At 35.8% G+C, this 27,574-nt stretch overlaps 1 protein-coding gene across 3 annotated transcripts in view; it reads right to left on the bottom strand.

The window, feature by feature from the left end:
* Positions 1-7,260: 7,260 nt before the first annotated feature.
* Positions 7,261-27,574, bottom strand: part of LOC139960181 (sodium-independent sulfate anion transporter-like) — a 38,091-nt gene continuing 17,777 nt past the window's right edge. For 2 of the 3 annotated variants that reach the window (XM_071958347.1, XM_071958349.1), the window contains exons 3-16: positions 27,236-27,455; positions 26,562-26,727; positions 24,144-24,198; positions 17,041-17,140; positions 16,184-16,335; positions 15,509-15,581; positions 14,660-14,710; positions 14,199-14,259; positions 13,050-13,246; positions 12,407-12,537; positions 11,366-11,536; positions 10,342-10,407; positions 9,539-9,671; positions 7,263-7,656 (exon numbers count right to left, since the gene is read on the bottom strand). In XM_071958347.1, coding sequence (XP_071814448.1) covers positions 7,631-7,656; positions 9,539-9,671; positions 10,342-10,407; positions 11,366-11,536; positions 12,407-12,537; positions 13,050-13,246; positions 14,199-14,259; positions 14,660-14,710; positions 15,509-15,581; positions 16,184-16,335; positions 17,041-17,140; positions 24,144-24,198; positions 26,562-26,727; positions 27,236-27,455 — 1,602 coding nt within the window. In that variant the 3' untranslated portion in view covers positions 7,263-7,630. Of the gene's footprint in view, positions 7,745-9,538; positions 9,672-10,341; positions 10,408-11,365; positions 11,537-12,406; positions 12,538-13,049; positions 13,247-14,198; positions 14,260-14,659; positions 14,711-15,508; positions 15,582-16,183; positions 16,336-17,040; positions 17,141-24,143; positions 24,199-26,561; positions 26,728-27,235; positions 27,456-27,574 lie in introns of all 3 variants that reach the window. The other variant, XM_071958350.1, reaches the window with a different exon arrangement.

Raw genomic sequence — 27,574 nt, 5'->3', positions numbered from 1 at the left:
GCCATCACCATCACAAATCTTCCCTTGTCTCTGGGATGGAAATTCAGAAATCTGAACCAAAAATAAAACCAAGAAACAGTAATTTAGCATCATTTAGAGAATCTATTAAGGTTAACAGCTGAACATGGTTATGGAAAGTTTCAAAATATAATTCTCTTTATTTTAAATGTTTTTGTTTCTTCATTACAAATTACTATTTATATAAGCAAAGAAGATATTAAAAAAATATAATAAAAGAAGACTTGTACAGATAAAGGCACTTTATGAAATCAACATCAGTGACCTCTTGGGTTCACTGTCTCGTTGACTCTCCCTTACAAATTGAGAACTTTCTACACATTTGCATATGTATACTTTGTGGACAGACTTTTTAACCTCTTTTTAACAATACATTCTTGCATCTTTTTTTCTTTTTTTTTTGGGCAGATTAATTTTCTGACCAGAATTCCCAGCAAGTTTGTATTCAAATGAATAAAGAATGGATAAGTGATATGTACTGTTTTTATTTATTTATTATATATATATATATTTTTTTAGTCTTATTCGTTTTAGCAACTAGAGATTTAGAGAAATGTTAACAAGGACTACCATCTTTCTCCTTGCTGCGACTCAAATGTCAGTAAACTTCTCATGGCAGAAATGAGGCGGAGAATAAAATTTGAATAAATTTGGCATGATTTCAGACATTTTCTTTAAAAGGACAATTAATGACACAGGAAAGATTAGAAAACAAACAAATTGAATGTGAAGAGAGATTTAGGGACAAGGTCAAAAAGAAAGTCCATCTGAATTTGCAGACCAAATTGGTCGATTCAATACAAGTATGAGAAAGATCTCTAAAAATGTCACAGGCTAGAGTGATTAATGAGGAAAAATATAGTTCATACTAAGGAGGTAAAAAAAAAATGAATTGATTTAAAGTTAGTATAACATATTTTGTTGGAGGGATTGTTCCAAGCTTCGGTTGAAACCAAGTTGAGCAGTCGAGCTGAATCAATAAAAGACAAAGTATATATATATGTATATGTACAAACTGAATAAGCCTCTAGTAAGGGGAAAGCACCTTTGCGGTAAAGTATAAGGGTAAGAATTTGTCATCGCCTGACAAATCTTACAAAGAAAGAATTAAGAAGAAAAAGTCAAGAAAGCGATTTAAAACTTATAACGAAAAAGTTGAGATGGATACAAAAATGAAAAAGTGTTCTTCAGAATAGATCATATCTGTTAACTGTCTATGCAATTCAAGGATGAATTTAAAAGTGAACAGTCAAATTTGATATTTTGCACTCCATTCAAGAAAACTTATCAGTGCAGGCTATATTACAATACCAATTTTTGTAGTTGGAGAAAGACCACTTTAACCTGACTGCAGGCATGTCAGTCAGAGTGGCTGGACTATCAAGTGTAACACGTAGCTGTTATTCAGTTAGCTCCTCAGCGGCAACAAACATCTTCTAAAAACGGTAAGACAATTTGTTAGATCCCATAATTTCTTTGCATATCAAAACAAAGTTTTTTGAAAATGGATTATGGATAAATCTTTTTTTGATTCATCCTAAAGGATGTTCGTTGTCAACACAGTGCTTGATGCCGGTATATAATGAAGAGCTGACATCATTTATCGACTTTGTCTTTTAGAAACTTTCCAGACAAGTGTGCAAAGTTTAAAAGGCAAAATATCTTGAAAACTGAAAAAAAAGATATTGAAATATAGCCTGCACTCAAAATAAGGTAATATTTATAATATTATCAATAATATATTGATAATAGTTCAGCAACAAAGCCTTGATTTACAAGCTGCATCTTCATTTCAAAATGAAAACTCAGGTAGAAAAGTTGACATTTCCTGGTACTTTGAAATGAGAATATTACACTTGATTAAATGTAACATTATGTTTATATTCTGTGACCAGTGGCAGTACTGTAGTCATAGCGGAGTGAAAGTAGGTATATTGTAGGTATATTGAAACAATGTGTCTATTCTGAATAGTATAACAAACGAATGCCAAAGGCATTAAATATTAATATTTTAAAATTCCTTTGAAGATAATAGCTTTTTAGTTGATCTAGTGTTATTTGTGATCATATTAAGTTAGCTTCAAAAAAAATCCCTTCAAATGTTGTCTTGCCTTCGTAGGATTCTATTATTCACGCGGTGTTACCGTTATATCTCACATTTAATTATAACTCACATATATAACTCACATTATAACACATTACAACGTATTATAACACATTATAACTCACATATCAGGCATATCAATACCTGGAATCATGGAACATGATAAAAAGTGATTATTAAATCTCTTGCGGTAAGGTTTTCAAAATTAATTTGGCTTATTTTGGACTGATCAATAACTGAAATCAATACATCAATAATAAATCCATTCATATATCAAGCATGATCCGATCAATTTATTACAAACAAAGACTACCAGACCAGTCACCCACTTTAAACAGTTATCAATAATATATCAATTTACCTGGCATGATCAATACATCAAATGGATGTCAACATTAAGTTATCAACATATATTGATAATATTAATAGTTATCATTACTAAATTTTATCTGGCATGATCAATACCTTATATCAATGATCAATGTATTGATAACATGAATAATTATCAATAATCAATCAATATATCTGGCATGATCAATACATCAAATGGATTTATACATTTTAATAAGTGACCCAATATACTGATAACATGAATATTTACCAATAATAAAATAATAAAAATAATTTATCTGGCATGATCAATACCTCAAAATGGATATAGAGATTTTAATAACTTACCACTACAGTGATGGCATTAATCATGATCAATAATAAATCAATTTATTTGGTGTGTCAATACATGAAATAGATATTAAGATATTAATAAGTTATATTTTACTTCTTTTTACTGGTTTTGTTTTAAGTTTACTATTAAAAGCAGCCCTGTAATAAAATCTTTTACTTTCATCTAACATAAGTGCACATTTCCATTAATAATCTTCCATCAAAACAAAAAACAAAGAAAGAAATTCAAATATCAATATCTACAAACTGGCATTCGGATATATGTCTTTGCAATGTGTATATTACTGTATATTTGTTTGCAAGAGAGAAATAAAGAAAAAGGTCAAATCGGAAGAAAAAAAACCAATACATAAAGACATATAAAGCTTTCTTTGGAATAGTAATTTCATTTGGAAGACATCATTACTATAATATATTTCTTTGCTTCATTAAAAGTTTAGAAAACAATATTGGCACTTTTATATAAGTTTATGGCATTTTGGGAACCCCATTCAATGTGATTCATCAAACAAAAAAATAAAAATAAAGAAAGGAAGGAAGGAAGGAAGAAAATAAACTTAGGCGAAAAGAACAAACAATTGATTTCTTTTTAGTTGGTTAGAGTAGTGAAAAATTGTCATGTGTTTTGGTATATTACTAGATGTAGCAGAAGCATACATCAGTTAACTTCACAACTGTATCACACACTCAATTTCCTGTTATTGTATGCTCACCTCAATTCCATCAGCATTATTTTATTCTTTCTGATTTTTTCTTGTTTTTGCTGTAAAGATGTTTTTAATGCAGCCTTTTTTTTTTTTTAAATTTCATCTTATATATATATATATATTTATATATATATATATATTTAATATAAACAGCAGTGAGTTAGAAAGTCTAGAACAGTGAAAAAAGTTCCAGCTTCCACTGGGATTTCGAACCAGGGCCTCCCTCTCTACGAGGTCCCCGTAGCCAAAATGGGATAGTTCCACTGTGGCCTGTAAAATGGGGGCAAGCAAATCAGATTTGCTTGCCAAAAGTTTATCAGAATGTTGTTTTTAATTGATGCACAGCAATATTATACCCATAGCGTGCCAATTATTCAGTGCAAAGTTGATTCTAACCAATTTGATGATAATGATTATTGTTATTACACAGTGCAGTGGCAAAAATCATACAAAATTAAGTGAGGAAAACTTTGGACAAACTTTTAACATCAGTTTAGGACTGACAGAAGTGCAATACAAAGTTCACAATTGATCAATTTCCACAGTCATGCCCAGGGCCCAGTCATTTGAATATTCTTCGACCTTCTTCAGCTCCTCAGACTGAAACTGGCCGATGAAACCTGCAATTTCTAATCCGTTGCACGACACTTTTGTCAATGATGCAAGCTGTCAACGAAAGCATGCTAGTCAAAGCAGTACTTTCTTTGTGTTTAATCTTACCACATGCCATTCATTGTGGTGCGATGAAACGTGGACCCAGTTCGAACTGCCCCCCCCTCCCGACCCCTTGCTATTTTAACCATGAAACATCATACCATGGTTGGTTTATTATGATACACAGTAAAAAATTTGCAAAACGGATTTGGCATCCGAGGAATTCCTCAACCTCTCTCCTCTTTTCATAACTTTTCTAATGCTTTTAACCATATGAAATCATCCTAATTTCATCTTAACCTAGCTGCTAATGTCTAAGTTTGTTCTATTCAATGGATAATTGACTTTGCAGACATTGGACAGAAATTTCTTTTTGACCTCTGCATGGTCCATGTTAAATGAACATGTTTTGCTATCAAGTTAACACTAAAGCTAAACAATGTATGGAAGGCTTTCCATAGGGTCATGAGAACAATCGCTTTTAATATCTCAGTAGAAAATGCTTTTGCTTGATTGAAAATACGTGGTCAAAGCGTACGACAATACATTTGCAATGCAGTAACAACAACACAAACAATAACATGAAATTTCATACTGTGAAAACAATGGAAGAAAAACAATACATTTGCAAAAAAAGAAATAGTTACAATGAACTCAATTCCCATACTATTAAGACGATGACAACAATACATTAACAAAAAGAAAGTTGAAATGTTCCATATCATGAAAACAATACATTTATAATTAACACAATTGGACACTATCAGAACAATGGAAACATATGCCATACTATCAAAACAATGAACACGATACGTTTACGATTAACACTATTCAATATTATCAAAAACATTGAAAACAATACATTTACAATAAAGCAGCAATTACAATTAACATCATGATTAAAAGAATGCAAAAACAGCACAAATGACATTTTGTGGCACTCATGTATCAACCAACCTCCCCCCCCCCTAATGCAAAGCATAACTGAAACTTTTAAGCATTGCTTTAAAAGATCATTTATTTGAAGGAGTGCCTTTTGAATTTCAATTATGTCCCTCCCACACCCTTCCAATAACAAAGCAAGCAGGCAGTGAGTTGTTGTCATATGAACTTTGTAAGCATATTTGTACTCTACATACCTTACACGAGTGAGGTGCACAGAGATTGAATAAGCTTGTAAACTTATGTCAGAAAATTTCATATTTTGCCTTAAAAGGTAGCACTGTATCTGCCATAATGTTAACATGCTTCAAAGTTTCAACATTTTTTCATGATCTGAGACAGCAGAAGCATGGCAACTGATCTTAAAAATTGAGGTCAAACAAGCTCAGTGTGACCATTTAGAGTCATTCTAGCATTTTTCTAACACATCCGTTTAATACGATACAAATAAAAACGAAAATGGGATTAACAAACAAATGATGCTGGGGCCAAAAAGCGACCGAGAATCGGAGGGTTACATTTTAGTTGCTCGGGAAGTACAAATGACACAAGCTGATAAAATGTCAGCGAATCAGATGAAAAACAGGAAGTTATGAATATAGGAGGAAATTTCTGTATGGAAGTGCAATGATTGTCGAACCGGATTGAAAACCAAACGCTCAGTTTTCAAAGATGTGATAAAAATATATCGAAAGAAACGGAGAAAACGACGTGGTATGTGTGGTGTGAAATTTGTCGTGGATAAAGTGAATGTTTGAAGTTGATTGTGATTGGTCAAGTTTAAGTGTAAAAATGAATATAGAAAAAAATGAAATGAAAACTCCCATTTAATAGTATTTAGGTAGATGATATTTGGTTATATGCGATAACCACTCGAATATCAAATTTTAAATCGTTATATTTTTACACTTGTTGTGTAATGAATTTTATATTTCCTCGTCACTGTGAATGGACTTTGTCGATATTTGCACAAAGTTGGACACCCCTGGATTAAACTATATCGATATGATTTGTCAAATTGTTTCAGTGAGTTTGAATATAAGACAAGGTTATTAAATGGCAGATACAGGAAAATTTGGAAAAAGAAGAAGAAGAAGAAGAAGAAGAAGAAGAAAAAAGCTCTGTTTGAACTATTGTACAAGAAAAATCTTATGCATTACTGTTATACTCAAATCTAGGGGGTGCTGCTAGGAGCCATATCGGCATCTCTTTAGCCTAGATGTGTGTATGTGTCTCCCCGAAGACTCTAGGTACAGTGATGTAACTGTGGGAACCCCCCTGACGAGATACTATATATATAGAGTATGATGATAAGCAGTGATGGCTATTAGGAAAAAGTTTAACTCTACCTAATATGCACTTGTAGGTATGTAATTACTTAATATATGAAAAGCTCATGTCTGGCTATGTTTTGATACATAATCAATGTTATCTGAAGTCCGAAAGGAATGAAGCAAGGAGTAGTGACACTTTCTGTGAGCTTTGAAGCAATATAGATAAAGATGTATATATAAATATATATATGTATATATATATTTATATATATATATATATATATATATTATATATATATATATATATATATATATATATATATATATATATATATTATGGCCAATCTTTTATAGTTAAGCAAACGCAAATTGCTTGCATCTCTTTATCAAAGCAATGGACTGTGCACAACATTTGACATTTTTTTTTAATGTGTTTAATCAGAATGTGTTAGTACTTGCTACATGTTTGGATATAAACTGCTAAAATCTGGAAATGTTTGCATGCTTGTAAGTCTGTTATCTGTATGTTTGAGGTTAAATGTCCTTCCCACGCCCATGCCCCACCCCCTCCCAAAAAAAATATGAAAGGAAAAATAGAAAAATATTTTTTGTCTGTTTTTGATATTTAAGTGTCATCATTGGTTTGGGTATAATGACAAAGCACAGTTATGTCATTCCTTTAATAATAATTTTGGCTAATATATTTTATTCAGACTTTCTGGTCCAGCTATATATATATATATACTCATTACGATTTTCATTTATATATATATATATATATATATATATATATATATATATATGTATATGTATATGTATATGTATATGTATATATATATATATATATATATATATATATATATATATATATATATATCCCCCCACCCCCAAAATAGATTTCCTATTATAATTTTCTTTTATTAACGTTAGTTTTTTGCAAAATATAATTTTATTTTTTTAATATAGTCTAGAATTTATGACTCTTCTGTACTAACAACAGAACTTTAATTAGTACACAAAAGGATGGATTAGGGATATATGAAAGATTGTAAATGAGGAATGCTAATGGTTAAAATGAGGAAGATTCTTCAAAGTGAAAGTGATGTGTAATTAATTTAAAAAAATTTAAAACATTTAACACACAAAAGAAAATGAATAAAAGCAAAACTACTCAACGTTGTATCGATTGAGTGTGAATTTCATAAAAACCCAATTTTCTTTTTCCCTTTTCAAACCAAACCATTCTCTCAAAGGTGGTCATCTTCACAATGAACTGCAAAAATAGAAAGCAAGAGTTTTTCAGAGTGTCATCAAATTTTCTCCAAATATTTTCCCTTTTTATCCTCACTGAAGAAGGGTATCTGTGGGTGAGAAATTGATCCACTGAAACACTCACACTATAAAACTATCATCACCGTAATGAGCGAGAATTACAAAATGAAAAGCGGGCGTAAAACAGCGTTTTTTGTTTGCCCTCTACAACTAAAAGAAACCTACCGTTTTTTTCTCAAAACCAAAAATTGTGATTGTTCAAATTTCGATATTTCCCTAGAAAAATTTCCCCCTGAAACTTAAATTTAACGACTGAGTTATTCATTCTATTTCCTTTTCGATTCCTAAAAATTTTGAAGCACAGACACTGTCTCATGCTAGTAATTTTCACACATAAAAAAAATCAAAATAGGAACATTTTCAATGTACCTTTTTTTTTTATTTAAATTTAATACTTCATTAATACTAATTGAAGCTGGAGTACTCAAGGCCTATTTTATATCTGCATTGTATCGTTGATTTTTATAGTCGGGATACACACCAACAAATGTATACATCAAAGAACACTCAAAATAATGCTTGATGAAAAATCTTTGGGATAATTCATTTTCGATATGTAAATGTAAAGGTCAACATTAATGGTCCCAAATATGCTAGAACCTCAAAATAAAGCTCTATTATGCTCAAACTTTTACACTCATATTTTCCGTCCTCTCTCTTAGAAAGTCTTCCTTCAGCTTTAATTTATTTAGCTTAACATTTATTATTCACAGAATTGAAGAAGAAATTCACTGTGGTAAGTATATGTTGTCCCCTGGACATAGAAAAGCTAAATGACATGAGGAGAATTACCAACCAAAATGACCAATTTAAGTAAATCTTCGACCTTACCTTATCAAAATGTTTCTACAAGGAGATAGAGGAATATTTTTCAGGATAAGTTGAGATAAAAAAGGAGGTTACAGAATGTTACCGTTGAGGTGAAGTGATTTTTGCCGTTATAAAAGTTCACATGGGTGTAATTTTTTTTTCCCCCTTTTTTTTGGTAATTTTTTTTGTTTTTGGAAAATTTTGGCGATGACAATCTGTGATTAAATGAAAAGAGCTGCTTCTTTTCCCAGCCTATGAAAGGTTTATTTTGTTGAAAGTCTGAATTAAATGTAACAAACCTTGTGTAAGAAAAGTGATGGAAGCCATCTCCCTTTTAATTTTATTCGCCGTCTGATCAAAACTTACCGAGTACTTCTTCGAGAAACGAGATTGCAAAGATTTGGACACCAAAAGAACCCTTGTTTTCATTCGATTCTAAAGAGTCTGTCACTCAGAAACTCTTTCATGTTATATCACTATTCAAAATGCTACTATTGTATATCATCCATAGGTCGTTAATATTTGCTGCAATACTTGTATTGGTTTAAGGAAGAAAATGCTGCTTGACATATTTTCCAGCATGATAATATGAAAACAGAGGCAAAGAGGAAAGTAACAAAAGTTTTCATTCTCCATGTGGCACGAGAATATCAAGCTTTCACAAGATGGGCAGCTACAAACAGAGTGCTGTTTAGCTAGTTTTTTGTTTAGAGTTATAAATCAATAATATCTCTATCAGGTAACAGGTCAAGATTATGGTCACGTTCGATTTTCCTTTCAGAATCGCAAACAGGCAAGAAAATGTCTGGTTTATAATTTGCTTTGGAGCGAGCTGTGACACCATCGGACTCTAGTCCGGCTGAAGCACGAATGCTTATTGAAGGTCACACCAAGACACAGGGTGGGACCACAGAGTTTGACATATATATAGATAGATATATGTATATATGTGTGTGTGCTCTCACTGATGGCCCAACAGAGATTCCTTACCTATTGACTATATTAAGACTTACTGTGCGCTTCAATGACCTCATCTCCATTCACTTCAATCGTGGATGGTCCCATCTTGGATAATGCGTCCTCCATGGTATCGTAGATGTCCATCCCCTCGATGTTAGCTTTAATCAGCAGATCAGATATCTTCCTCTGCGGCATGAGGTAGAAAAAGATAAGAAAATCAATTCAATCCCATAAAAATTCATCAATACTCGATCATCGGTTATCGTCACTCATTTTATAAATGTCTAAACTTGTTCAACTTGACAGAGAATACTCTCATCCCTGGATGCTTGTAGCCACCTATTATTATTTTCTTCTTGCACCCATTGTGGAGGGTTACATTTAATTTATAGTGAAATAAATATCTCCATATAGGAAAAGATTTTTGAGGGTGGAAGTTAAAATTCATCATTCTTTTCAAAATCCTGTAGAATATTGTCACAAGTATCAGGAATCCTCAAATATGCTAGAAAGACCAAATATAGTCGCTCAAGATGCAAGTTTTATTTCTCTTAATATGAAAGCAGTTGCTCACTAAGTATTATTAAATTGCATCATATATGACCCTAATTGATTTCTGGGAATAATCTTTGAGGCCAGGTTATAAACTGGCGCAAAATATTTTTGTCCACAACATTGTGTTATAACCAGCAACATCGTAGGGGGAAATAACTATAAAAATCATTACTTCAATTCAATTTTTTTTAATTTTAGGCAGCAACATTCATTTAATAACATACATGTTTCTGGTCCATATCTTAATGAGTAATGTATAATGTTGTGCCTACATGTCAACGCAGCAAAGAAACTCACGTACCCTACAATTAGCAACTCCAAATGTCTGCCCTTTCTTCTGGAACGCTTTTGCGCTTAACTTCAGCGTCTGACAGAGAAAAAGACAAAAAGGCAGTGTTAGCTCAGTGGTTAACGCTGGTGCCTTGCAATCATAAGGTCCCCAGTTTGAGTCACTCCAAGATTAATGTATGTCATCCAGATACAGAGTTAATTGACAATTCATAATCATGGATGTTAAATATGAATGTAAGAGACTGACTTCGGTCAGCTTGATGGCTTCTTCCCAAGTTCCTGCTTGCAGGGGGATCTAAAATACATACATACAAATCAACCATTTGTTGATCATTCGTAATGTCTCATTACTGTTACGAATGAGGAGAAATAAAATGTTTATTAGATTTTTACATCACCAAATACATAGTTTTGATGTCAATTCTTCCCAACTAATATTTATTATTCATTCTTCATTGATATGACATGGGTAGAAATGAAATGCATCATGGATTCTTCAAAAGAAGTTACATAGTTTGATGTCACTTCTTCAAACAATCTTCAAGTCTAAGATGCATGGAGCTAAGTATTTGCAATTTTGATGAAAAAGCCCCTTTATTCTGGATGGGTGTGGTGTGGTTACCAGGACTATTAATATCATCACCTCAGTCATGCCCGCATCTTCGTTCGCAGCATTTGCCTTGACCATGTTGGCAGCTTTTCGCATCAATTTCCACATATTTTAAAGTAATTTGGTATCACAAACAATGCAATTCATCGGGTAGACTTTTCCCTTTCGAGGTTTATTTTCAAGGCATGAAAGAAAATTGAGTGAACGTTTTGGAAAATGTGCTTTGCATGTAATTAATATTATACTAAAAAATCAAAAACAAAAAACTGCACCAAGTTGCCTGAAATGATATCCCTCTATTGTTTCAATAGTAAACAACAGAGTTGCTGACAATTCTCTTAAATTACCTGCTGGTATTTATTCAGTTAAATGAGTAACATTTGTTGTTTTCATATTTTCCTGGTTTAGTACTTTAGTACATTACCTCCAACATGGAATAATCGATGGCGCTGATGTAGGTAAAGTCAAAGAGGACGGAGCTTGGGTCGTCTCTCATGATGCATTCTTCATCCAGGAGACTCTCAATCTTGTCCACGGCTGGATATCGGAGGCCACGTTCAAGCTCCACCAAAACTGTGTGGTTTTTCCTTTTCACCTAGTAGAGATGGAATCAAGGTTCTAAATCAGCATTGCAGTCATATGAATTGCTATATTATGGTACGACTACATACAAGTCATATTGTCCCAAGTAGCTTTCAAACCTTTTCCCAAGATACAACATTAGTGGGCTATACTGCAGTGATGCCTAGTGGTGTACACCTTTGTCAGTTCATTGACAACTATATTATGGTATTACTGCATACATGTCATATTGTCCCAAGTAGCTTTTGTCCCTCATCCCAAGATTCAACTTCATCTGGCTATACTGCAGTGATGCCTAGTGGTGTACACCTTTGTCAGTTCATTGACAACTATATTATGGTATTACTGCATACATGTCATATTGTCCCAAGTAGCTTTTGTCCCTCATCCCAAGATTCAACTTCATCTGGCTATACTGCAGTGATGCCTAGTGGTGTACACCTTTGTCAGTTCATTGACAACTATATTATGGTATTACTGCATACATGTCATATTGTCCCAAGTAGCTTTTGTCCCTCATCCCAAGATTCAACTTCATCTGGCCATGATGCAGTGATGCCCGGTGGAGTACACCTTTGTCAGTTCAGTGACAGCTATATCACGGTATTAGTGCATATAAGTCATATTGACCCCAGTTGCTATTGTCCCTCATCCCAAGATTCAACTTCATTTGAAGTACATTTTGTCAGTTCTGAGAAATCAAATACCATTGAGGAATTGGGATTTATTATTTGCTGTGAAAGAACAACTCTGCTTCTGTGTTTAAACGAAAGATGTACGTTTAACATTTCCATCCCACATGCAATTTATCTTTTTGAGTCTCATCCTGTAAAATTTCACTAGTCAAGAATCATGAGACGTAGCAAAAAGTTGTTTTACTCACCACCGTCTTTGGCTTGGCGTAGGGCAGCATGAGGAGGACCAGGTCGACACCGATGCCTATCAGAGTCCCGTACTCCACCCCCAACCACAACGAGAAGAAGAAGGTCGCTCCAAGGGGTATCAGGTCAATTTCTGCGGTGAAATAGTTGAAGTTGCAGAGATCGTGTATGAAGCAAATTTTAAATTTCATTTCTTCCCCTGCCCCCCCTCCCCCTCCTCACAAGAAGCTTCCTCCCAAAGACAATATCAACTTGAACTGTTAACTTTTTCATTTGGAGGGATCACCAATCTGTTATCTATAGGCTTTGTTATCTTACGTTTTTAATCAACCCCAAAGGGCGAGATCTATTCCCTCTCCCCGACGACGCTGCTGAGAGTAATCCTGTAAATATATCAGTTGTGAGATTATAGTGTCTATCTGCTTCTGAAGTCTACTTTTGGCCTTGACCTTATATACTTTATATGGTGTGCCTTACTTATCAAGCCCTGCAAAAACTTGCTGTAAGTTTCTCCAACTTGCCATCCCCCTCCTCTAAACTGCTTTGGATGTTTTTTGCCATAGACCCTCTTCCCCCCCACCAACAAACCCCTCTTCCCCCTCCCTCTCACTGAAATTGTTTCGTTGCCCTTAGTCTGTGACTTACTTCTGACGTGCCAGAGCTCCGGAACGATCTTGTAATCGATCATGAAGATTACAGCGTAGATGATGACAGCTGCGAGAGATGCCTTGGGGATGTAGTAGAACGCAGGAGTGAGGAATGCAATGGCTAACAAGACCAAGAAACCAGTAACTATCCCCGATGCAGGGCTCGCTACGTCACTCTGCGAATTAATCGCCGATCTGGAGAGACAGTAGAATTTTTAATTGATACAATATTGATAAATTAGTTGATTAGTTAATATGTATAAACCAGTACCAGGCTGTGACATCCAGACTTGATGATCATTATCTAAAAGTTCTAAGCACAGTTGGGGACAATTTATACTGAAGAATATGCGTTGGAATTCTGTACTGTCAGTTCTTGAACGACATCTTAATTTTTCTGTTTATAGAAAAATAATGTGGCAGCCATTATTGTCCAATGCGTGATGTTATTATTAGTGCCAACGATAGGATATATATGTTTTAACAGACTTTTTCAAAGTCCTTGGCATTACAAAAACAGGGCTATCAATTCTTCCATTGAGATTATCCATACAAACCAAATTGAATCAAATTAAGCCTACCTCACTGTCTACAGGTAGTAAAACCTGTCACATCACAGACAGAACAGGTAGTAAAACCTGTCACATCACAGAACAGAACAGGCAGTAAAACCTGTCACATCACAGAACAGGTAGTAAAACCTGTCACATCACAGAACAGGTAGTAAAACCTGTCACATCACAGAACAGGTAGTAAAACCTGTCACATCACAGAACAGGTAGTAAAACCTGTCACATCACAGAACAGGTAGTAAAACCTGTCACATCACATCACAGGTAGTAAACCCTGTCACATCACAGAACAGGTAGTAAAACCTGTCACATCACAGAACAGGTAGTAAAACCTGTCACATCACATCACAGGCAGTAAAACCTGTCACATCACAGAACAGGTAGTAAACCCTGTCACATCACAGAACAGGTAGTAAAACCTGTCACATCACAGAACAGAAAGTAAAACCTGTCACATCACAGAACAGGTTGGATAACACGAACATAATCAATGCAACAATTAGATATATGAAGAATATAAAAGGCATAGTTGTAAAGAGAGGTAATGGTACCTCCCAAAACACAAGATGACAAACCTTGAAAAACTGCCGGTGACTGGATACGCAGAGACGAAAGATCCTGCTACATTGCAAGTACCTATCGGGGAGAAGATACAGAAAGGTATGATTTGTTTGTACATCTCTGCAGCATATTAAAACAGTGCTGTGGGTTTCAGTACTTACAGTCATTTATTAAATAATGATCATATTCCATACCTCACCACATACAATGAAACTACTAGTAAAAGTGGCAAAGTCCCAATACAAATTCTGTACTTCTCATCGGTGGCATGCAGAAGATTTCAAAGTAAGGGTGCGGGGGGCAAAAATTCCCCAACTCTTCAGGTAGGGGTTGAACATTTATGAAAGAGCCATAGGCGGGTGATGAATTCACAAAGGAAGAGTTTTAGTCCTTGGGTCTGTTGAAGGTGACTCTCATGTATGGGGTTTGAGGGTCCTCCCAAAGAAAGAAAAGATAGTCATAAAGATGATCTTACCTAAAGCTATCAATTCCTGGTTGGATTCCACTCTGTAGTCATTTTGACGTGCTGGAAACAAAAGAAGGAAAACTGTTTATACCAAAAAACGGCAGTTCATGTCTACCACATATACATTTTATGGACCCTTTAAATTAATACCCGAGCACGGTGTTAGAGTTTTGAAATAAACGCGGAGCAGACCCCACCATAGACTAGGATTGCGGGGAGGATCCGACCCCACAACGTTCTGTGTTCAATTGGTATATTATAAACACAGCTTGCAAGGGGTTGACCTGGGATTATAAAGGTGTCCTTGTTTGACACACGCATAATTTGACACGATAGTAGTAGGCATCAGTTACAGCGTTGTACATCACACAAACCAGTTTCTCGACCTTTCCTTCTAATGAAGAAAGCTCAACTTCCGGCTGTTCAGCGAGCAAGATTGGTCAGATAGCGACCTCATGGGCTATAAACTTGTAAACTTGTGGGAGCGAGTCTGGGCCGTAATCTAAAGACGTACTTTACCACTGTAACATTGAGACTTGTAATATTAGTAAAAAAAGCATATGCATATGAGAACTGTTGGCTGTAGGAAATTTCAATGCCCACTGTCTAGCAGAAATGTAATCTTAATTACACTAGATGAGTACATGATATCATAAAGACAAATAATATGCATATTAGGGCAGTCAGGTTTTTTTCTCATTGAATTGTACACAGAACTTACCAGATATATAGCAGATTTTCTTGCCATCTGTGAATTGGATTTATTTCTATTTATGCAACCATTTTTTTTAAGCCATCCATGCAATGTTGGTCTCCAGGTAGTGGTTTGGGGACAAATAGGACCATAATAAAACTTACCAAATCCTCTGGCGATGGCGATGTTTTCCAGAAATCCGATAAGAGGAACAATTATGAGCCCACTCTCGAGGACCTATATAGAAGGAATTAAATTAGAAATCCATAAAATTCAACAAAATTAGTCATCTATTTCAACCTCTTATCTCTACCAACCGCCAACTCCCACCCCAGCATCCCACATGCATATACATAGAAGCTAAAGGGAACACACACCCAACCATCATGTTTTTATCATTTAATTATGATATCAAAAATACAGTATATTTTATATAGCGTCTTACATAGAAACTCACAATGCGCTTAGTAACAAAAGTGCAGTCCTTGTACGAATGATTTTTTGAGGGATCATTTGAAGGCGTTTTACAGATGTTGCCCTGCGATTATGTGATGGTAGGTTGCTCAATATTGCTGGAGCTGCGACAGAAAAAGACGGGTTCACCGCAGTAGAAGGTGCAGACAGATGGTGGCTGACAGAGCAAACATGGCCGAGATGAGCGAGAAGGCTGGTATTCCGAAAAAAAGATCAGCCAGATGTATTGGTGTTACGTGCCACCGTGTATTAAAGCCTTTTTCTTGTCATTTGCAACTTTAGACATGTGCAATAAACGGCTGGCTTTTTCGTTTGAGCCAGGTTTATGCTATGAATATTATAACAAAATTTGAAGACATTTTTACCTTGAGTATATTTGGAGCTTTAAAATTTGGTGCGCTGAACGGAGGCAGGCCCTCTGTGACATTGCCGGTGATTGTGAAGATGATGTCGTTCCTATCGTCCATGAGGCCATAGGCTAAGGCACCGGTTAGTATTACACACACTGCATTTCGTGCTGCAAAAGAGAAATAAGAATCAAATTGAAACTATGACATGAAATGAAAATAAAATAAAGTTTAGGAACGGTAAATAAGGTCAATAAAAGAACAGTTACATTTACTCCTCTTGAAAATAAAAAACCCAAAATAAACAGCGTAGAGAATCATCTTACTTGCTTCCTAACTTTAAAAACCCTTACTATAAATATATTGTAAATTGTGATATTTCAGGTTAAAACTGAAAGGGTTAACAATCTTGCGTCACGGTCAAGGCCTTCTCACACGACTTGACAACAGCTAGTTGATGCCTGGTCACTGGTAACTCGTCACACCCACACACCCAAGTGTGCACAAGTTTAACAGTCACTCCCAGCTAGGACACTACAGTGCATCACATGGAAGTGTCCCCCTGGGGAATTCCCATAGGGTGAACCCACAGACTGGTACAAGCAACTAAATTGACAAGTTACCTCACAGCTAGGTCCGACATTCATACACCAGGGTAAAGAGAGGCATTGGAGATAAAGTGCCTTGCCCAAGGATAACAACGTAATGATCTGGCCAGAACTCCGACCTGCAATCCTGAGATAACATATTTCCATTTGACCATGAAGCCCTCTATCACTCTTCACATAATTTCTACCTTTTAAATGACTTGTACTAATATTAATATCCGATCTACATATTTTCCAAATAGTAAAGTCATATATTAAACTGCATACCTGTTCCCAGAATCCATAGTAACTTCCAATGCACAATTTTTGCGACGGGAGGTTTCTTGCCGAGGTTTTCAATTTTTCCTTGGGACCAGTTTTTAAGAAACTGTTGAAAGGAAGACGATAAAGATTAAAAATTAAAATTATGTGCAAGGCTGTGTTGATTGTAGACGGCCAAAAAAAAAGAAAAAAGTATTTCAAAGAAGCACAATATGTGACATATGAAGAGAAGTTATCAACACTGCTAATGTTACTGTTAAATGTGCTTCCATGTTTTGTTGAGGACTTGACATCCCAAACATTTATTTCTTAGCGACCCATGGCATGCCATTCCACATGTATGATTCCCTAGGCTAGATACCACCTGTAATGTTTTTGTAGATAATATGATGTTTTAATTGACAGGTGTACTCATGTGGTATGCATCCTTGTTTAGTCTGCAGGAAAAAGGATAAAATACTCAACAAAGATCATAATCCACAGATAACATAAAACCTCTCACAATAAAAGCAGAAAAGGGAAAAAGGAAAAAAGCTACTGGTAAGCATATCCAACACCAGAAACAGGAATATCAATCTTTGTAAAAGTTTAAGCCCTTAAACATTCAGACTTATGAATTCGGTTTTTTTTTATAGCTTGATTAGATACATCTGTAAACTGATACACCCATCTTGTCCAGGACACTTTATCTGTTACCTTACAATATTAAATGAGTTACTACTAGTAGTAACTCATTTGATATTGTAAGGTAACAGATAAAGTGTCCTGGACGAGATGGGTGTATTCCATACAATCTCCTTCTTTTCCCAAAAAGAATTTGAAATGTAATCCCAAAGACATGTTTCTCTGGGTTTTAAGTTCTCTACAAGCTGTCGGCCATTTTGTTTACAAAAAGGAAAAACAAAAGATGCAACTGGAAAAAGTCTAGAGTGAATAATAAGAAAAATAAACAATTTGAGAAAGGAGTAGGTATCTCTCACTTTCACTGAGTTTTTATTTTTCAAAAAAAAAGGTCAGATGTACCATATTCTTTTTTGGGGTTATTGCTATACTATATCATAGTCATGCCAGTACATTAGTATGATATATCAAAGGTCATGCGTAGAAACAAAATAAGTGAGCTCTGAATTATGACTTTACTTGTACATCCTGCTGGTTAATTTGTCTTGAAAGGAACAGAAATACAAACTTTGGGATGGCCTACACAAGTTTATAAATAAAAATAAACCATACTAAGAAAAGGAGGGCAAAAACAAACATAAATCCATATAAACAAATTCAGGTCAGGATTTCAGTCCGAAAAAAATCTACCTTCTTAAAGATGCTCTTTTTTTAATCACTGTTGCCACAATTCAGTGATAAAAAAAACTGTAAATGTTACAGGAAAGTCACAGGTTTTTTTATATATAAATTTGTAATTGAAATGCATACAGGGAACATAATGAACATATATGCAAAAGATTTGTGAAATCAGCTTATTTGAAAGAAAATGAAAAAAAATAGTTCATTGAATTTGTGAGACACAAAATTTGGGAGGTGTTGGGGACAAAATAATTATGAAGACTTGTTGATCGGGGGAGGAGGGAGGGGTCGGCCAGATGTTTTTAAACACTTACATATAAAATGACCTCATGAGCCCCTGATGCAGAGCTTTAAACTCAGCAGTATTTCATATTTCTGTGTGACTACTGAAAGCAGAGTTCTAGAGTTCACCTAAATGTCCGCCCCGCCCACTGTCTGGAGGAACAAGAGGCGACATGACTCGACAGTTGTTACCTGGAAAATTGTAGATAGTCCGACCGTGTGTGTGTTTGTGTGCTTAAGACTACGACTGATCAGTTTTGAGTCACGTCGGCTTCTGTCGTACAAGGTCATTATCATTCATTGGGTGTGCTCATTAGGTCCACATGAGTCAGTATAGTGGGGGCAGTGAATGGCAGGCGTAACGGTATGCCATATTTCCTACATGGTTCACTTACTCCCTCCATATCCATTTCCCATGGAAGTTTCTACAAGCACACTGACGTAGTACTAAAACAACAGACTATATTGAAGCAGAATATAAGTTATGTTTATCTTTAACTTTGCATGTTCATATCGAAATTGTCTGGTTAATATTTAATCAATCTCTTGAGGATACATTTGATAAGATGATAAAACACAGGTGGCATATCTCTGAAGTGATTGTAGGGACAAAGAGTTTTTCAAGCAACATCATGCCCACTGAGGTAGATGAGAGAAGTTGGACTTTATTCCTCTGATTAATGATTTCAACAGAGGGGTTTATTAAACATGTATATACAAGATGGGAATAGATGCATAAAGCATTCTTACCATTATATAAATTCCAGATCTATATCGTTTATTGAGGGAGGGGACCTAATGTACATGTTTTGATGAGTTTAATCTGGATATATCATCTCAAAAAAACAGAAGAGATTTATCTACATCAGGATCTCTTATGAAAGACCTCAATCCTCATTCTTGTATACTGTAATTCAGTTAACTATTAGATTTGTTTTTGTTTAAAGGTGTATATATATATATGTGTACATATATATATATATATATATATATATATATATATATATATATAGAGTCATAAATTTATTCAAGTGATAACAGGTACTACAACATGAATTAGCTCACTTTAATTACAGACTTTCAGTGGCCTTCCATGGTGCACACATGAAACCCACGACATTATCGTACAGCCAAGCCTTCCTGATAACTTCATAACTGCACCTCTGGATAAGTGACCAAATATAAAACTGTTTGTACAGTATATTAAAAACAATATTCACTGTCTCCACCCAGATGGTTATCTCTTCCACATCAAAGCATATCGTCTTGTCTATCTGTATATTAAATATTACGCAGATTTACATACATATATCCTGTGATGTCGCCAGACATTTTGAAAGTGTGGTGAGATAAGTAGGGGGGGGGGCTGGGCACAGCAAAGTGAGAGAAATATTGGGTGGGGAAGGGGACTTAATGCTGGATATGGCAGCTTGCACCAGGGGCGCTAGTGTGACACAGTGAGTCAAGGGTCCAGGCCCCCTTGAAGCTTTGTGGTTTCCATCATTTCCAGAACTTGTTTTAGTTCAAATTAGCAGAATTTTGCAGGTAGATGTAAACAGAAGCTATGGAGAGTTGTGTATCTTCCTGCTTATGTTTTCTGTTGGATATGGAAAATTTCATTTGGTTGGGTGAGGGAAACCTACGATTTGGGGTGGGCATGAGCCTCCCATCCCTCCCCAAGCTGCAGATAAAGCCACTGAAGCACTCTATGCAGTAGTGATATATATCAATGTAGGCAAATAATTGCCTGAGAGAGTTTAATAGCTAAACTTGTTCATAACTCATCCATCTTTGAGGTTTGACGATTACGGCAAATATTACATCATCATAAAATATGACAAAGGATTATGACTGTCAATCTGAAATCAGTGGACAAATCCCACATTCTTTGTTCCATGACTTAAGCAATGCGGGTGAGAGAGGTTTATGTATGTATCTTATCTCTTCAGACTTTGAACGGCTGGATTTATAATTAACTTCAACATTAATAGAATGAGAATTAACTGATTAGGATAGAATAATTAACTATGTGATTCACTCCATTTTAATGGCATTAAAGAGATATTTCCAGTGATCAAAGTTGTTTCAAACTATATGCGGTGGAGTGTTAGCTCAGTGGTTAACACCAGTGCCTTTCCATCACAAGGTCCCCGGTTCGAGTCACTCCCCAGATTAATGTATGTCGTCCAGTTACAGAGTTGTTGACAATTGACAATTCATAATCATGGACGTTAAATATGAATCTAAGAGACTGACTTCGGTCAGCTTGCGGCTTTGACAAGCCAATGAGGCTTCTTCGTGAGTTCCTGCTTGCAGGAGGATCTAATATACATACATACACCCATACACACATACATACATACATGCATCCTTAAACCCACATTCTCAAAAGAACTTTGTATATATGGCAAATGTATCAATTTTTCAAACTTGGTATAAATATTGTATGAATGCATCTGGCAACCACAGAGTGAATGATGTTATCTTGGCATTTAAACTGAAAAATGTTTTTGTCTTTCATTATACTACTTATAACATTTATCTACATATTTACAATAGAATTGCATATAGACGTCCATTCACAGTACAGTAAGAGACAACGACTATGGAAGCCAAGCATTCCAAACATTGCAATAAACATTTCAATGATACGTCAAAAGTCAGATATATGACAGAAAATTTGAGAGCAAATCTGCTACGATAACTTCACAGACCATTGAGTGTGATCCACTTCCTGGAGAAAAAAGTGGGTTTTAGCCCTTCCAAATATGATATATCTTAACTTTAGGAACAAGATATGGAGATGAGGTGTACAACTAAACAGTGGAGAACATTCTGAAGGTGCAAGCTGATTGGTGGATGTGTTATCTGAAGAGATAACATTATCTGAAGAGACAACCTTATCTGAAGAGAGATAAGGAGTGTTAGCTCAGTGGTTTAAGCCGGTGCCTTTCAATCACAAGGTCATACAAACATACATAACTGTGTTGATGTTGTATGCAGGGAGAGCTTGTTATCAGAAACCCTTACTAGCGATTAACCTTCAATAAGCTTAAAGGCATTGAAGACTTGCCCCAAACCGTGTGCGGATATCTGAAAAAGTTAACTTTCCGTTGCTTGCAAGTGACGTTTTGTTCGTGTCGTAACAAAATGCAAACAGTACAGTTATAAAACGTGATACCTTGTTATCTTTAGCTGGACCTGAGATGTCCATCGCTGTATTGTTTGTACACTGTGCTGTGGGTATTGACCTCAGCTGTATTTACTGACTGTACACTAGTGTCTAATTACCGATGGTAGCAAGCTGTGTGTGTGTATTTTCTGGGATCGATGGTGGTGTCTAACACTTCTGTTACACCTCATTCAAAACTAGGTCAGATTACCGGCATTAGACCTTTACTTTTTGCGAGAGTCTTCACACTCTTTAAATTCATTTTAATCTGAGGCAGATGTATAGTTTAAATATGCTCGGATTCGTTTTTACATGTACTTGTTTTCTCCCGTTCATACACTTCAGTTGAACTATTTGCGGTTCTCTTCTTTCCTCTAGCTGCGTAGTAGCACGGTATCGAATTCTTAATGCACGATCTCTTATATACCCTCAGGTAGAGAGAGATACATGATACCATTTGATGTTGACACTGTTTTCATTTCAATTAACGGTTTTTTGTCATTTCTTGCTAAAGGTGAAAGCTGATTGGTGGATATTGAATAACTGTGTCACCAGACTGTTTCAATTTTGATCTTCTCCATTAAGCAGTGTTGTTTATATGTTGTCTGGCATATGGGAATAAATTTGCTAATCTGGCAAATATAAAGACACCTGCAGCCTGAATCTATGATGACTCTGCACTCTATAAGCAATGTAGGTCATTCTTAACATGGGTAAACTTTTCATCCATGATTCATCATATTTTGATGAACACGTGGGTTTATGGCCTGCGGTAGAATTTAAAGTAACTTAATCTCATTCATGACCATGTCCCATTTACTGCAAATTAAACTTTGTCGGGTTTATTTGTAAGGGGGGGGGTGGAGGGGGTACTCTCCCACCTTTCAACCTCAACAGAACTTAACAAGAACTCATTAGCACAACTTTGTATTTAAACCTAATAAAAGACACACTTTATAGTCTAACTCAAAAATGCACCAATTGATGTCTAAACTTTCCCCCCAAAAAATCCTAGAGAGGACCTCAGACACCCCTTTATAGAAAGTCTGCTTCAACAACCCCTGGGTCACAATCCTTTGTAAACTCCTGAATCCGCCTTGTGCCCCTATCTTAATCAGGCAGGCATAGTTTAGAATTTGAACAGCTCTTTGAAATTATTGGCTAGGAGGGTCTCTACTTTGATAGGATGGTAAAACTTTGCGCTAAGTTATTGACTCTTGCTTGAAAAGCATCTGACTCCCTCAATTATTTAAAAAAAACAAATTGTGGTGGTGGGGGGGGGGGGTTAGGGGAGGTCTTCAATTCAGTCATCTTTCAAACTTATTTTAAAGATCTAGAACGCTCCTTTAATGAACACAAACTTGCTGATTGGGTCTAGCTTATATCTCTGTTCATGCCGTTAAATTGTGCAATTTAAGCTATGCTATTATAAACTCTCATAACGTTACCAAAAGTGTCCAAGTAGCATAGCAACAGGGTAACGACTGAAGAATTTTTAATCCATTCGTCTTTCATAGTAGTGAATTATTATTAGGTTATAATTGATCATACTGATTTTTCTACTTCATCCACTTTGATTGATGAGCATAAAATGTTTAAAGGGTAACTTTTTTTTTTTTTTCAAAACATGAAAAAAATTAGCATTGAGGTGAATAACTTAAAATGATCAAAATTAAGTATAGTCTAAACCACTGGATGGCTATGTGAGGCCTACCGGTGGCATGCCGACCTAGGGCAAATTTCTGTGCCCTGCGAGTTTTGTTTTTAAAGCTGTGTTGATTTGGAACACAGAACTAGCAGGCAATGAAAACTTGACATATGTATATACTTTGGCAGCTAGTACAGAGAAGACCTTCAGGATCTATTTGGGAGCATTTTGAGGATATATATCAACATAATGGATGGATAATGCACATGTTATATTTTCTGATCTTTTATTTCAATGAGGTGGGGGTGGGATTGGGGGGGGGGGGTATGTGGTACTATTACACCCTCTATTAGATTAAAACATAACATAATATATAATGTACAAAATTAAGTCCGTCCCCAAGGACATCCTATAATACAACTGTTGTTCTTGCAAAAGGCATGAAGATTATATTATTAAAAATTCATTGTAAATAGAAAAATGGGATAAGTCTGAAGCAACTGTCTTTCCTGGCATTTACTTTTCGTTCACGACGCAAAAGACCGGTGAAGGAGAGGAAGACATACGAAAGTGAGCCAAAAAAGGATCACTTTGAAGTTTGTCCCATATGTTCGGGTAATACTGGGTTTTAAATGAAATGTAATCAATTCTGTTAGTTACATAATCTCAATTAGAATTGAGGACAATAAAAAACAGACGACTTACCCGTAAAAGTATCAAAAAGATAATGGACACGATGCCTAGAACTACATCTTGCCACCTATAAAGAGAGGGGAGAAAAGTGAAGAAAACAAAACATGAAACAAAGATTCTTGAAAGAAAAAAAAAAGCTAACTATTTGAAATTGTAAACTGACTTTCATTCTTGCTTTCCTTTTGCAGTATTTATAATGCACGGTTTCTTTGGAAGCGTGACAGGCATTGCATTTATATATCATATTCAAGCTACTATGTCTTGTAGAATATATGACATGATCACATTATTTTACATGGAGGAACAACTAGAGATACTTAATTCAGGGCACATTTTGGTTGTGTACTATCTTCTTAATCTTACTGTTTGCCAGATAAAACCCTCTTCTTTATTCTATGAAATGTTTCACTGAAGATGTGATGTCATCAAATAATGTCATCATATGATACATTGCTCTTGAAAAGCATATTTATTTTTCTGCTATAAAGTTGTTGTTGATTAGAATTTGTTACAATTGAAAATTTGTTGTACTAAAGAAAGAATAGAGAGCTGTAAAGAAAGATAATTAATAACAATCACATAATAATTCATAATCTGCATGAAAATGTATTTGAGATTTACGTAAGTTCCAACACCATTATTAACAACATTGTTATCCATTTATTAGCCCTCTGTTATCTAATGAAAAAACAAAAGGGAACCGCTGAAAGGATATAAATAATAATCACATCATATTTTATCTGTACAATGTATGTTCAGTAACCTCCAAAATAGTCCATATTCTATTTGAGGGTTAAGTTCCAATACCATTAACCACATTTTTATCATTCATGATACATTAAATCTCCTTATACAAATAGTCACTGGAGATAACTTTGGTAATATCAGGAGGTAAAGAAATATTTATTTGATGATATGAAATGTTAAATGTAGATTAGGTTTAAATTATACCACTGAACAGCTTGGGTGCAAGTTGATGATACTATGTAAAAGTGTTCTTTTAGTTGGATTGTTTGTGTAACTCTGACAAAATGACATCATATTAAAATACACCTCCTACATATCTGAATCTCACCTGCTACACCTCAATCTAACCTGCTTCACCCCTTAATTCAACCTGCACTAAAACTGAATCTAACCTGCTCTACACCTCAATCTACCCTGCTACATCTAAATCTACCCTGCTACATCTCAATCTAACCTGCAATAAACCTCAATCTAACCTGCACTAAACCTCAATGTAATCTGCACTACACCACAATGTAATCTGCACTACACCACAATGTATCCTGCACTACACCTCAATCGAACCTGCACTACACCTCAATTTAACCTGCTCTTCACCTCAATCTATCCTGCTACACCACAATCTAACCTGCACTACACCTCAATCTAACCTGCTCTTCACCTCAATCTATCCTGTTACACCACAATAAAACCTGCACTACACCTCAATCTAACCTGCTCTTCACCTCAATCTATCCTGCTACACCACAATCTAACCTGCACTACACCTCAATCTAACCTGCTCTTCACCTCAATCTATCCTGTTACACCACAATAAAACCTGCACTACACCTCAATCTAACCTGCTCTTCACCTCAATCTATCCTGCTACACCACAATCTAACCTGCACTACACCTCAATCTAAACTGCTATTCACCTCTGGCCTGAATACTGTGGGTAACATTGGGGGTAGGGAGAGAGGGGGATGGAGCAAATTTAGTTGCTAAGGGATGGGTGGTAGGGGGGGCAGGGAGAGGGGGCGATGTAGCAAGGTTGGGTGCATGGTAAGGGATGAATTCCCTCTTACAATGACTGCATGATGTAGTCCTTGAATACCAAGATGAAACCTCCATTATAACCAACCATGCCTTCAAAAAGGACTGACTTACACCATCCAGGCGACTTTGCCCAACCGCCCAATGTTTTAATCTCAGCCAAAACAATAACAAAGAACAGAAACCGTGTTTGGGTTCAAAGTTTGCATTTGCTGCATCTCAGCAAAAAGGGGCCAACATTTTTGGGGAACAAAGTACATTGATATGATTACGTGATTAGTTACAACACAGAAGTACCCAAAAAAAAAAAGATTGTAAGGTTGGGGTTTGGTAATAGTTTCTGTTTAAAATGCAATGCATGAATGGGATTTTAAGGCAAGTGTGTTGTTGAACTATTAATACCAAGTTGACCTCAAAAATAATTTAGAAAAGGGTCTTTATTGCAGAAGATACAGTACCATGCATGTTGGTGTAATCAGGCCCCCCCCCCCTCCCCCAATTTCATCTGATAAAACCCAGAGAGTGTAAGGGGAAGAATTTCATGAGCAAATTGGCTTTCTATGTTTATTATTTTATTATACAAGTATGTACTCCACAGGGGGAGGGAGGGGGGCGGACGGACGGACGGACGGAAATCAATTAACTCACCTGGTATCTTTTATGTGTTTGAACGTCTCGATAAATTCTTCCAGGAAACCGTGAGCTGAGAACTTGATGCCAAGGATGTTCTTGACCTGCCCAAAGCCAATGGTAATAGCTGAGGCAGAGGTGAATCCGGACACGACCACATGTGAGATGTAATTTGTTACAAACCCTAAAGCAAAGAAAAAAAGTTAAAAAATTAAAAAAATTAAAATTAAAAAATTAAAAAGGGAAGAGGAAACCAATAAGACAATAGAAGTTCAAAGATTGCTACCAAGATTGTCCATCCGTCTTTCTGTATCTATTTATCCATTTGTCTGTTTGTCTCCATGTCTCACTGTCTGTGTTCCTCTATCTGTCTGTCTGTCTATATCTGTCTGTCTGTCTATGTCTGTCCATCTCTATGTTTGTCTCCATGTCTCACTGTCTGTGTCCCTCTGTCTCTCCATCTGCACATCTGTCTATCTATCTGTCTGTCTATATCTGTCTGTCCATCCCTATGTTTGTCTATCTGTCTCACTGTCTTTGTCCCTCTGTCTCTCCATCTGCCCATCTGTCTCTCTGTCTGTCTGTTTGACTGTTTGATACAAAGCAACTATCTAATTATCAATCCTTGATAAACTATGAATATTCATAGGGAGGATCATAGATAAGCTTTCTTCCTTTCCTGTTAGACTTACCGAGATGAAAGATGCCCATAAAGAGCTGAACTATTCCACAGAAGAAGGCCAGTAATATTGCATAGGTAGGATCGTTGAGGTCATCTGCTGCGTCGCCTAACGGTTCGCCGTAACCGGCGACGAGGAGGGACATGATGGCGGTCGGACCCACTGTTATGTCCTTGGACATGCCCAAGAACATGTAGACGAAGCCGCCCATGAAAGCGGAGTACAATCCGTACTGTGTGACGAGAGGATAGAAAATCATCGGTGATAATAATCAGATTATACAGCAATGAGATCAAAATGGAGAAGATAACAGACCACTGTTGTGTCCAAGTTATGGCAGCCTATAATTTA

The sequence above is a fragment of the Apostichopus japonicus genome, chromosome 19, assembly GCF_037975245.1.
Source record: "Apostichopus japonicus isolate 1M-3 chromosome 19, ASM3797524v1, whole genome shotgun sequence".
Taxonomy (NCBI): Eukaryota; Metazoa; Echinodermata; class Holothuroidea; order Aspidochirotida; family Stichopodidae; genus Apostichopus; species Apostichopus japonicus.
Note: the sequence above shows the minus strand (reverse complement) of the source record. Positions and strands in the feature narration are given on the sequence as shown.